We start from the raw sequence: 13,021 nt of genomic DNA, 5'->3' as shown, positions 1-13,021 counted from the left end.
ATGGGACTGGAAGCAGGGCTCATTCAAGCAGAATAAAGTGGCTCTTGGGCAGTGAAGGTAGGGACTGTCTTTTAAGAACTTTAGTAGTTTGGGGATCCCTGGGTGGCGCAGCAGTTTGGCGCCTGCCTTTGGCCCAGGGCGCGATCCTGGAGACCCGGGATCGAATCCCACATCGGGCTCCCGGTGCATGGAGTCTGCTTCTCCCTCTGCCTGTGTCTCTGCCTCTCTCTCTCTCTCTGTGACTATCATAAATAAATAAAAATTTAAAAAAAATTAAGAACTTTAGTAGTTTGGAGAGACAGTGACACAAGATGGCAGCCACCACGGGCTCGGGAGTACAAGTTCCTCGCAATTTTCGACTGTTAGAACAACTGGAAGAAGGCCAGAAAGGAGTAGGAGATGGCACAGTTAGCTGGGGTCTAGAAGATGATGAAGATATGACACTTACAAGATGGACAGGGATAATAATTGGGCCTCCAAGAACAATTTATGAAAACCAAATATACAGCCTTAAAATAGAATGTGGACCTAAATATCCAGAAGCACCCCCCTTTGTAAGATTTGTGACAAAAATTAATATGGTGTTAATAGTTCTAATAGAGTGGTGGACCCAAAAGCCATATCCGTGCTAGCAAAATGGCAGAATTCATATAGCATCAAAGTTGTCCTGCAAGAGCTCCGGCGCCTAATGATGTCTAAAGAAAACATGAAACTCCCTCAGCCATCCGAAGGACAGTGTTACAGCAATTAATCAAAAAGAGAAACCACAGGACCTCCCCCTCCTCACCCATTCGATTTAAGCAGTCATTTTGCACCGTAGTACATTTTCTAGATACGTCTTGTAGACCTCAAAAGTACTAGAAAGGAAGTTCCCATTCAAAGGCAATTTATCTTAAGATACTGTAAACAATACTAATTTTTTGTCCATTTGAAATATGTAAGTTGTGCTATAACAAATCATCCTGTCAAGTGTAACCACTGTCCACATAGTTGAACTTCTGGGATCAAGAAAGTATATTTAAATTGATTCCCATCATAACCGGTGGGGCACATCTAATTCAACTGTGAAAAGACACATCACACAATCACCTTGCTGCTGATTACATGGCCTGGGATCTCTGCCTTCTCCCCTTCTCCTCCTGCTGGCTCCCTCCCTTCCTCCCTCCACACACCCCTCCATCCCTGCAACAGCCCTCCAGCTTGGGGTGGCTTGCTAGAATAGGCGTGAAGGTTTCAGGTCGCAGCCTGTGGGACTACTGCTGGGTGTGCAGGGGTGCAGCTGCACCCCTGGTTTCTTTTTTTAAGTCTTAAATGATGCCCTCCCCCCTCCAAGCCATCATCCTTTCTCCACTTCCCATGACCACCCTCGGCCAAAGCATAGATTGTAACCCCTCTGCTCCCCTCTGAAATTGGCCTTTGGTGAGGAATTCAGGGCTTTCCCCATATCTTCTCCCCGACCTTAATTGAGGGGTGCTGCTTTTTCCTTCCCCCTCAAGTCCCTTTTTGCACCATCACCACCCAATACTTCTTGCTTTGGCCAGAAGCCATCAGGTAAGGTTGGAAAGAGTCTCTGACTTCCCTTGTTTAGTTTGGAACCACATTTACTCACTCTCCACCAGCCTGGGAATGAATATTGGGTCCTCAGTCCTGCCACCCTCTGCTGTCATCATCAGCTGATGCTGTTTTTTAGCTCAGGTTTTGATAAAGTGAAAAGAACAGTCACCAGGGGTACTCAGACCTGCCAGCTCTCAAAGTGCTTGATGGTAAAACTTGGAGAAAGGCCACAGAAGACACTTGTAAGCACACACAATCCCTCTGAATGAATTGTTTTCTTTTCCTGTAATTGCTTTTGCTTTTAACAATTGAAGAAGTTTTAAACAGGGTTCTCTTTTTTTTCTTTAAAGATTTTATTTATTTATTTATTCATGAGAGACACAGACAGAGAGAGGCAGAGACACAGGCAGAGGGAGAACAGACCCCATGCAGGAAGCCTGATGTGGGACTCGATCCCGGGACTCCAGGATCATGCCCTGGGCCAAAGGCAGACACTCAACCACTGAGCCACCCAGACATCCCTAAACAGGGTTCTCATGTGGTCATCTTACAATCCATTTGGGTCTAGTTTGGAATCTGACAACTGGAACAAAAAGAACCTTGGATTTGGTGCATACTTTGGTTTTGGTGCTGCTGCGTCTCATGGTCCTCAGCAGGGATAGAGAAAGAACTCAGTGTGCACAGCAGATCCCCGAAATTGGCGGGCTTGACTTCCTGGCAAATTGCTGCATTTTTCCACTTTTCTGTTCAGGACCACTAAATGCTGAGATGTGGATGCATACAGAAATAAAAGTGATTCATTGTGTTCTAAAGATTTTCTTTTTAATTTAGTGTTTGTGTAAAACCACCTTTTGAAGCAGCAACTATCAAGTCTGAAAAGCAACCGATGTTTCCATTAATCTTTTCCTGGGGATACCTTAGTTCTAAGGATTTAACATCCTGTAAGTAAAGATGAACATAACAGTATTCCATAAGCAGCCTTTTTGTTGTCAGACCATTGCCTGATTTTAATATAATAAAAAAGAAAGTGTGCGTTAATATTAAAAAAAAAAGAACTTTAGCAGGTAAAACTGGCAGGCATTGAAAATGATAGTTAATACTCATTGAGCACTTATATGCCAGGCATTATTCTCAGTGCTCATGTGAATTATCTTCCATAATTCTCACAACCAACCAATGATATAGATAATGTTATTAACCTCATTTTATAGATGAGGAGCTGAGGTACAGAGAAAAAAGGCAATTTGCTGAGGATCACAGAGCTAGGAAACTACAGAGCATAGATTCAACTCTCAGTGGTTGGCGCTAACATACTCTAACCTGGTTCATTGCATGCCACTCTTAATTTATATTATTTTGCCTTGATCACTCTGGAGAGTGAGGGGGTTGTCAGTTAGGATCAGTCTCAGCTGTGAGTTATCAGACATCCAAAATAACTGGATTAAAGAGGATAGAAATTCATTTATCCTTCATGTTAAACCCTGAAGAACTTAATGTCCTTTCATCTCCACAGTGTGACACTTTCCCTCATGGTACAAGATAGAGTTCCAGCCATCACATTCATGTTCCAAGCAGCAGAATGCCCAGTGGAGGAAAGGGGGAGAATAGATACTGGGGACAACTAGTATTCTCTGCTGTAAGAGAAATTCCAGGACTCTGCCATAAATGATTGCATGGAAGGTGGGGTTACCACCAATTGAGATAGGGAACACAGGAGATCTGGTAGATCTTTATTGTTTTCCCAGTGTCTTTCCCTTATCCTGGAAACAAAACCCTTTGTTTTGGTAGGGGTGGGTGCTACTTCTTTCCTGTCCAGCCATGCAGTTCTAGTGGGAGCTTCCAATCATAGTAGTTGATGTGATTGGTTGATACATGGGCATGTGATCTAGATCAGAACAATGAGAATTCTTCTCTTCAATATTTTGATAACTTGAATGGGGAAAAATATTGTGTCCCACTTTTGTGGTATAGCTAGGAGATGTGTTAGGAGCCAGGAACTGCTCCTAGGCCCTTTAACAGCCACAGAGAGGAAGCTTAGCTGAGAGACTGAATCAACATGTAGGATGAGTGGTAGATTCCTAACAGTATTCAAGTGTTTGATCTTAGTTGTCCTTGAGGCCCACCTACATCCATGTCTTTCCTCGGATTATATGAGAATTCCAATAAATTTCTCTTTTGATCAAATTAAAGTTGTGTTTCTGTCCCTTTCAATTAAAATCCTGATTAAGCTGTGTTTTAAAAGTTATTTCTGGAATCATTGTAGATGTGTTTAGGGTGTGTGTGTGTGTATGTGTGTGTGTGTTAAGGGGGTCATACTAAATAGCAACCAGAAGCAGGGAGATGATTTATGAGACAGTTTTAATAGTGTAGATGAAAAACAAGAAGTATCTGAATTAAGATGATGTCAGTGGTTACTTTAGCTCTTGGCCAGGCTTGTCATGTTTCTTTTACACCTTGAACCAGTTGCCTATATCTGCAGGCTGGTTATCTTTACATGGATAGGATCCAACTGATCACTATTCATTATGAGCATATTTTCTACTATGTCTTTGGCCATAGTTATAATGGCTGCTTAAAAAGTCCTGCTAATTCCAGGGGTGCCTGCATGGCTCAGTTGGTTGGGCATCTGATTTGTTTTCTGCTTGGGTAATGGTCTCAGGGATAATGAGATCAAGCCCCACCCTACTGAGCCCCCCTGTCAAGCCCCTCCCCCCTTCAAGCCCCCATCAATCCCTGTGTTGAACCCTGTAGCAGGCTTACCACTCAACAGGGCATCTGCTTGGGATTCTCTCTCTCTCCTTTTCCCTCTGACTCCTCCCACCTCTCTCTCTCTCTCTCTCTCTCTCTCTCTCTCTCTCTCTCTCTCAAATAAATAAATATTTTTTAAAAGTCCTGCTAATTTCAGTATCTAGATTTGTTTTGCAGCAGTCTTCATTGATTGCCTTTTTCCTTCACTATTGGGTCACATTTTCTGTTTCTGACATATCCAGTCATTTTGATTTGTCTCCTAGACATTGTAGAAGACATGTTGTAGAGAATCTGGATCCTATTATGTCCCTCTGAAGAGTACTGATTTTTGTCTGTTTTCGCAGGCAGTTAACTTGACTGAACTCAAATTCCATAGTCAGTCTCCCTGGTAGTAAGCAGCAGCTAAAATTTCCACTCAGTTCTTTTAGGTTTAGAGGATGTTTGGAGACTGCCCCATGTGTGCATGGTTTACAGGCCAGCCAGAGATTTAGACAGAGTTTATACAAAGAATTGAGGGCTCCACCTGTCAGGATCTCTCCATTCCAGGATTTTTCCCCATATATTTCAGCTGCTGAAATTCTGAATTTTGCCTTCTGATAAAGATTCAGTTTTACCCACTTATTGGAGCCTGCCCTATGGCTAAAAGCTTTAAAGAATGGGAATACCACCTAGTTCTAATCCTATCTTTTAAGTATAGATTCTCTTCTAGTTTCTGCCTGCTTTGGGTTGTTTGCCAGTACTTTCAGGTAGTTGTTTTTTACTATCTTATCCAGAGTATATTGATACATTTGAGGGGAGGTGGGTTTGATAGAAGCTACTTGGTCATTTAGTGGAAGTCAGAAACTGGTCACTTTTATATAACCTGTGGCCAATATAGCAAGAATGTTCTAGTGAGGTAGTAAGAAATTGTACCCAGGATCTGGATGTGGCTTGATAAAAGTAGTTTTTATGACCAGGTAAGCTAAATATGATGAAGTTTCAGGATGACAGGTTCAGGGGGAGCTTAATAAGCCTCTTGGTAGGCTTTCCCATGAGCTGAAATAACTTCATTGTGGACAGGCAGAATCCTGCTACCACCAATCTGAATGCCTCTTTGCATGAGGAGCTTCGCTTTTTAAGTGTCCCCTATCCTGATATCTCTTGGTCATCTCTGCTTTTAAATGACATTATTTGAGGGGAGCCAGACTGGCTGTCAGTAGAGCCTGCAACTCTTGATTGCAGGGTTGTGAGTTCAAGCCCCATGTTGAGTGTGGAGATTCCTTAAAAATAAAATATTTTTTAAAACTTTTAAAGACATTGAGTTTTTTGCAGTGAACTATAACTTCTATACAATTTATAGATCCTTGTAACAGGCCAAGATCCCTACTCAGTCCTCTACCAGATGTAATATCTGGAATGGGGAAGAGTGGATAAATTGAGGAGCTTCATAGCATGTTCAATGGTCAGGGATTGGTAACAAGATATATGAATGAGGATTGGAGAGAGAGTAAGTTTAAGATGACTTCCAAGTTTCTGCCTTGGCCATCTGGAAGGATGGTCAATATAGGATAGAGGTTATAAGAAACAGAGCAAGTTTAAGGGAGAAGATGAATTCAGCTTTGGCTATGTTTGAAGTACCACCCATATCAGAGTACATATGAGTCTGGGGGACTGGAAAGAGACCTGGGATGTTGAGGAATTCCTGTAATTGAGGAATTCTCAGTAGATAAGTAATATATAAGGTCATAGGTGTAGATGATGTACCCAGATAGCATGTGCAGAGTGAGAAGAGAATTGATAACAAAGCTCAGTAGTCAAGGGGAGAGCATAAGAAATGAGTCAATTTAGGAGACTGACAAAAAGTTAAAAAAAATTAAAGGTAGGGCAGCCCCAGGTGGCTCAGCGGTTTAGTGCCGCCTACAGCCCAGGGCATGATCCTGGAGCCCTGGGATCCAGTCCCACGTCAGGCTCCCTGCATGGAGCCTGCTTCTCCCTCTGCCTGTGTCTCTGCCTCTCTCTCTCTCTCTCCTCTCTGTGTATTCTCATGAATAAATAAATAAAATCTTTAAACAAAAAATTAAAGGTACACTAAAAAAGTAGTATATAGAAGCCAGAGGAGGAGAGTTTCATGAAAGAGTTAGTGGACAATAGGGCCCAATTCAGCAGAAAAAGCAAGTAAAGCAAGTACTGAAAAGTGTGCATTGGATTTAACAACTAAGAGATCTTTACCTCAGTGATTGTGATAATAGTGGTGTGGCAAGGAGTGTTGCCAGATTGCAGTGGATTGAGGCGTGCATGGCTGTGGTAGACTTTAACATGTGGCTCCTATTAACCATTCATCGCAATAAACATTCCCCTATGTCATCCCCTATTCTTGAATTAGGTGGGTCCTGTAAATAAGTTTAACTGATAGAATGCAGGGAAATGATGCTGCTTGACTTTCAAGGGTAGGTTGTAAAGAAGCCTTGCAATGTTTGCCTTGTTCTTTTAGAGCCCTGAGCAATCATGTAGGAAGTCTGGTCTCCCTGCTGGAGAGATCCCATGGAGAGATCATGAATTGATATGGAGAGAGAGAGAGAGAGAGAGAGAGAGAGAGAGAGAGAGAGAAGAGAACCTAGCTGTGCCCAGCATCCCACATATTACCACTAAGGCACCAGGCATGAAGAAAACCATCTCAGACCTTCCAGATCAACCTAACCACCAGCTAAATACCACTGAATAACTCCAGTAGATTTCACATGGGGCAGAAGAGTTGTCCAGGGGGCTTGCTCAGATTTCTCACCCATACAGTGCGTGTAATAAAATGATTACTGTTTTCGGCCCCAAGTTTTGGGTTGGTCTATTACACAGGCAGCAATGTATATCTGGAACATTGGCATTGAAGTAATGGAGACTATAAATGCATGTCATACCTCCAAGAAGCTTGGAAAGGGAAGGATCAAATGGCAGCTGGAAGGTCTCATAAGTTTGAGGTAGCATTTTTTTTTATAAATTAATTTTTATTGGTGTTCAATTTACCAACATACAGAATAACACCCAGTGCTCATCCCGTCAAGTGTCCCCCTCCGTGCCCGTCACCCATTCACCCCCACCCCCCGCCCTCCTCCCCTTCCACCACCCCTAGTTCATTTCCCAGAGTTAGAAGTCTTTATGTTCTGTGTCCCTTTCTGATATCTCCCACACATTTCTTCTCCCTTCCCTTATATTCCCCTTCACTATTATTCATATTCCCCAAATGAGTGAGAACATACACTGTTTGTCCTTCTCCGATTGACTTACTTCACTCAGCATAATACCCTCCAGTTCCATCCACGTTGAAGCAAATGGTGGGTATTTGTTGTTTCTAATGGCTGAGTAATATTCCATTGTATACATAAACCACATCTTCTTTATCCATTCATCTTTCGATGGGCACCGAGGCTCCTTCCACAGTTTGGCTATTGTGGACATGGCTGCTAGAAACATCGGGGTGCAGGTGCCCCGGCGTTTCATTGCATCTGAATCTTCGGGGTAAATCCCTAACAGTGCAATTGCTGGGTCGTAGGGCAGGTCTATTTTTAATTCTTTGAGGAACCTCCACACAGTTTTCCAGAGTGGCTGCACCAGTTCACATTCCCACCAACAGTGTAAGAGGGTTCCCTTTTCTCCGCATCCTCTCCAACATTTGTTGTTTCCTGCCTTATTAATTTTCCCCATTCTCACTGGTGTGAGGTGGTATCTCATTGTGGTTTTGATTTGTATTTCCCTGATGGCAAGTGATGCAGAGCATTTTCTCATGTGCATGTTGGCCATGTCTATGTCTTCCTCTGTGAGATTTCTCTTCATGTCTTTTGCCCATTTCATGATTGGATTGTTTGTTTCTTTGGTGCTGAGTTTAATAAGTTCTTTATAGATTTTGGAAACTAGCCCTTTATCTGATATGTTATTTGCAAATATCTTCTCCCATTCTGTAGGTTGTCTTTGAGTTTTGTTGACTGTATCCTTTGCTGTGCAAAAGCTTCTTAAAGAAGAAATCATACCTATTCTACTAAAGCTGTTTGGAAAGATAGAAAGAGATGGAGTACTTCCAAACTCATTCTATGAGGCCAGCATCACCTTAATTCCAAAACCAGACAAAGACCCCACCAAAAAGGAGAATTACAGACCAATATCCCTGATGAACATGGATGCAAAAATTCTCAACAAGATACTAGCCAATAGGATCCAACAACACATTAAGAAAATTATTCACCATGACCAAGTAGGATTTATCCCCGGGATGCAAGGCTGGTTCAACACTCGTAAAACAATCAATGTGATTCATCATATCAGCAAGAGAAAAACCAAGAACCATATGATCCTCTCATTAGATGCAGAGAAAGCATTTGACAAAATACAGCATCCATTCCTGATCAAAACTCTTCAGAGTGTAGGGATAGAGGGAACTTTCCTCGATATCTTAAAAGCCATCTACGAAAAGCCCACAGCAAATATCATTCTCAATGGGGAAGCACTGGGAGCCTTTCCCCTAAGATCAGGAACCAGACAGGGATGTCCACTCTCACCACTGCTATTCAACATGGTATTGGAAGTCCTAGCCTCAGCAATCAGACAACAAAAAGACATTAAAGGCATTCAAATTGGCAAAGAAGAAGTCAAACTCTCCCTCTTCGCCGATGACATGATACTCTACATAGAAAACCCAAAAGCCTCCACCCCAAGATTGCTAGAACTCATACAGCAATTTGGTAGCGTGGCAGGATACAAAATCAATGCCCAGAAATCAATGGCATTCCTATACACTAACAATGAGACTGAAGAAAGAGAAATTAAGGAGTCAATCCCATTTACAATTGCACCCAAAAGCATAAGATACCTAGGAATAAACCTAACCAAAGAGGTAAAGGATCTCTACCCTAAAAACTATAGAACACTTCTGAAAGAAATTGAGGAAGACACAAAGAGATGGAAAAATATTCCATGCTCATGGATTGGCAGAATTAATATTGTGAAAATGTCAATGCTACCCAGGGCAATTTACACGTTCAATGCAATCCCTATCAAAATACCATGGACTTTTTTCAGAGACTTAGAACAAATCATTTTAAGATTTGTGTGGAATCAGAAAAGACCCCGAATAGCCAGGGGAATTTTAAAAAAGAAAACCATAGCTGGGGGCATCACAATGCCAGATTTCAGGTTGTACTACAAAGCTGTGGTCATCAAGACAGTGTGGTACTGGCACAAAAACAGACACATAGACCAATGGAACAGAATAGAGAATCCAGAAATGGACCCTGAACTTTATGGTCAACTAATATTCGACAAAGGAGGAAAGACGATCCACTGGAAGAAAGACAGTCTCTTCAATAAATGGTGCTGGGAAAATTGGTCATCCACATGCAGAAGAATGAAACTAGACCACTCTCTTGCACCATACACAAAGATAAACTCAAAATGGATGAAAGATTTAAATGTGAGACAAGACTCCATCAAAATCCTAGAGGAGAACACAGGCAACACCCTTTTTGAACTTGGCCACAGTAACTTCTTGCAAGATACATCCACGAAAACAAAAGAAACAAAAGCAAAAATGAACTATTGGGACTTCATCAAGATAAGAGGTAGCATTTTTTAAAGACGGTAGAGACAAAGAGCTAAGAGAAAGAAGTTCTCTGATGAAGAAGAGAGAGGAGGTGGCTGATGTATGAGGTTTCTGAGAAGGGAAGGTATGCGATGTAAAACTCCAGTGGATCCACCCCCGGGGGGGGATACCCGGGTGGCTCAGCAGTTGAGCGCCTGCCTTTGGCTCAGGTGGTGATCCCAGGGTCCTGGGATCGAGTCCCGCATTGGGGTCCCTGCAGGGAGCCTACTTCTTCTTCTACCTATGTCTCTGCCTCTCTCTGGGTATCTCTCATGAATGAATGAATGAATGAATGAATGAATGATAAAACCCCAGTGGAAGTGCTGATCTTGGACACAAGGGTAGTGGGACACTTTAGCCTCTAAAATAGGTGTCTGTCACCCTCTTGGTCTTTAAAAATGCGAGACCAAGACCATTTCCTACGTACTGAATCTGAGAGAATATGTGATAGTTCATTGGACAGCAGTGGATCTTTCAAGAATTGGTTGACTGAGGCACTTTGGTTTATTCACTTAACCTAGACCAGGAGGTGACTTGAATTCATACCCTTAGTTTTATATTTCCTCTGTTAACTTAGAGCCGATTCTGTCTACTGAGAATATTGAGAGCAGGGATAAGTATTGGGCTAAAGGATAGTGACAATTTGAAGAGCTGCTGTGAGAAATGAGGGCAGGAACTGCCTAATGCTTTGTGAGAAAGGATTTCCAGGCAGTATTATTGGGTTGAAAACCACAGAGATCCGGTGGGGGGAGTGGAGGGGAGACGCTGTCGCAAGACGGCGCCGGCGAGGCCGTGGGATGCCGAGTGAGCGCACCCGGCCGGGGGCCCCGCGAGGCTGCTCCTCTCCTCCCCGCCGCCGCCGCCGCTGCCGCTGCCACCGCGGCCAAGCCCCACGCCTCGCAGGTACTGCCGCCCGCGCGCACTCCGCGTGGCGCACAGATGGCAGCGACAAGTGCCGGCTCGCCTCGGGGTAGCGGATCTGCCCCGGTGCGGGTGCGCCCGACAATAACGCATAAACAACTTTTTCTTGCAGCGGGCCCCGGCCTGCAGCCTCCCCGCGCGCCCGTGCCCCACCAGGCCCCTCCGGTTCCCCGCGCCCTCCGAGGTGCGAGCGCTCCCGGCCGCTGCGCTGATCTCCGGGCGGCCAGGGAGGAGCGCATGCGCCGGCGGAGGCGGCTGCAAGCCGCCGGCGAGCGCCGGACAATGGCCCTGACCCTGTTCGATACAGATGAATATAGACCTCCTGTTTGGAAATCTTACTTGTATCAGTTGCAACAGGAAGCCCCTCATCCTCGAAGAATCACTTGTACTAATGAGGTGGAAAACAGACCAAAGTACTATGGAAGAGAATTTCACGGCATGATCTCCCGAGAAGAAGCAGACCAGCTCTTGAGTGTGGCTGAGGGGAGTTACCTTATTCATGAGAGCCAGCGTCAGCTGGGAACCTACACTTTGGCTTTAAGATTTGGAAGTCAAACCAGAAACTTCAGGCTATACTACGATGGAAAGCACTTCGTTGGGGAGAAGCGCTTTGAGTCCATCCATCATCTGGTGACTGATGGATTGATTACCTCTATATTGAAACCAAGGCAGCAGAATACATTGCCAAGATGACAATAAACCCAATTTATGAGCACATAGGATACACAACCTTAAACAGAGAGCCAGCATACCAAAAACATATGCCAGTCCTGAAAGAGACACATGATGAGAGATATTCTACAGGCCAGGATGGGGTGTCAGAGAAAAGGTTGACATCACTTGTTAGAAGAGCAACTCTGAAAGAAAACGAGCAAATTCCAAAATATGAAAAGGTTCACATACAATCCGAGGGCAACACTGGTGTGAATACTGTGCTAACTTCATGTGGGGTCTCATTGCTCAGGGAGTGAAATGTGCAGATTGTGGTTTGAATGTTCATAAGCAGTGTTCCAAGATGGTCTCAAATGACTGTAAGCCAGACTTGAAACATGTCAAGAAGGTATACAGTTGTGACCTTACAACACTCGTGAAAGCCCATATCACTAAGTGACCAGTGGTGGTGGACATGTGCATCAGGGAAATTGAACCTAGAAGTCTTAATTCTGAAGGACTGTATCGAGTATCAGGATTTAGTGACTTAATTGAAGATGTCAAGATGGCTTTTCACAGAGATGGCGAGAAAGCAGATATTTCCCTGAACATATATGAAGATAGTAACATTATCACCGGCGCGCTGAAACTGTACCAATTCCACTCATCATGTATGACGCCTACCCCAAGTTTATAGAGTCCGCCAAAATTCTGGATCCTGACGAGCAGTTGGAAACCCTTCAGGAGGCACTGAAGCTGCTGCCCCTCACCCCCGCCGGCTCACTGCCAAATGCTGCGGTACCTCATGGCACACCTGAAGAGAGTGACCCTCCATGAAAAGGAGAATCTTATGAATGCAGAGAACCTTGGCATCATGTTCTGCCCGAGCCTTATGAAATCTCCAGAGCTGGACGCAATGGCCGCAGTGAACGATATACGATACCAGAGACAGGTGGTGGAGCTGCTTATCATCTGTTTTACAGATGAATGAATGAATGTTTTATAGTAATTTAATTGGCTCTTATAGCTGAATTCTTTCTTGGTTAGAAGTGTGGGCAGATAGCCAGATTAAAATGAAGAACTTTCTATTGTCTTAGTAGCACCGCTCAGCTGTCCTTGTAAAACAATGAACACACACTCTCCAGTTCTAGTAACCCTGGGTGTTTATCATGGTAAGAGGAACTCAAGCTATTGGATGATTAGCCTCCTCTTTGGCAAGGGAACCCCACACAAAGGAGACAACAAGCCTGCACCGCCTCTTTTTCCCGGGTAGTCTGTGGTGGTAGTTCAGCATGTTTCACAGAGTAAATCTGTCGTGACTTCAAAAAAAGAAAAAAAAAAAAGAAAACCACAAAAATGGATGACACTAATTGTCATACCTATAATACTTTATCAGTGCTTAGAAGCCAAAACATAAGATAGAGAAGAAGCCAGGGGATGCCTGGGTGGCTCAGGAGTTGAGTGTCTGCCTTTGGCTCAGGCCGTGATCCTGGAGTCCAGGGATCGAGTCCCGCATCGGGCCTCCTGCATGGAGCCTGCTTCTGC

General features: G+C 43.8%; 1 protein-coding gene and 1 pseudogene across 1 annotated transcript; both read left to right on the top strand.

Moving 5' to 3' along the window:
* The first annotated feature begins 311 nt into the window (after positions 1 to 311).
* LOC129518827 (ubiquitin-conjugating enzyme E2 variant 1-like) lies at positions 312 to 751 on the top strand. The gene is made up of 2 exons (XM_055339087.1): positions 312 to 481; positions 604 to 751. Exons 1-2 carry the CDS (start codon positions 312 to 314, stop codon positions 749 to 751), a joined length of 318 nt encoding a protein of 105 aa, XP_055195062.1.
* A 10,343-nt stretch (positions 752 to 11,094) lies between these two features.
* On the top strand, positions 11,095 to 12,467 carry LOC129518009 (N-chimaerin-like; annotated as a pseudogene).
* Positions 12,468 to 13,021: the final 554 nt, after the last annotated feature.

The sequence above is a fragment of the Nyctereutes procyonoides genome, unplaced genomic scaffold, assembly GCF_905146905.1.
Source record: "Nyctereutes procyonoides isolate TBG_1078 unplaced genomic scaffold, NYPRO_anot_genome, whole genome shotgun sequence".
Classification (NCBI taxonomy): domain Eukaryota; kingdom Metazoa; phylum Chordata; class Mammalia; order Carnivora; family Canidae; genus Nyctereutes; species Nyctereutes procyonoides.
Note: the sequence above shows the minus strand (reverse complement) of the source record. Positions and strands in the feature narration are given on the sequence as shown.

What these genes read in the sequence shown, in the direction of transcription:
- LOC129518827 (XM_055339087.1), top strand. Translation starts at nt 312, where the DNA reads ATGGCAGCCACCACGGGCTCGGGAGTACAAGTTCCTCGCAATTTTCGA. An exon ending in ATAATAATTGGGCCTCCAAG is followed by an intron (nt 482 to 603) that starts AACAATTTATGA and finishes TTCTAATAGAGT; the next exon opens with GGTGGACCCAAAAGCCATAT.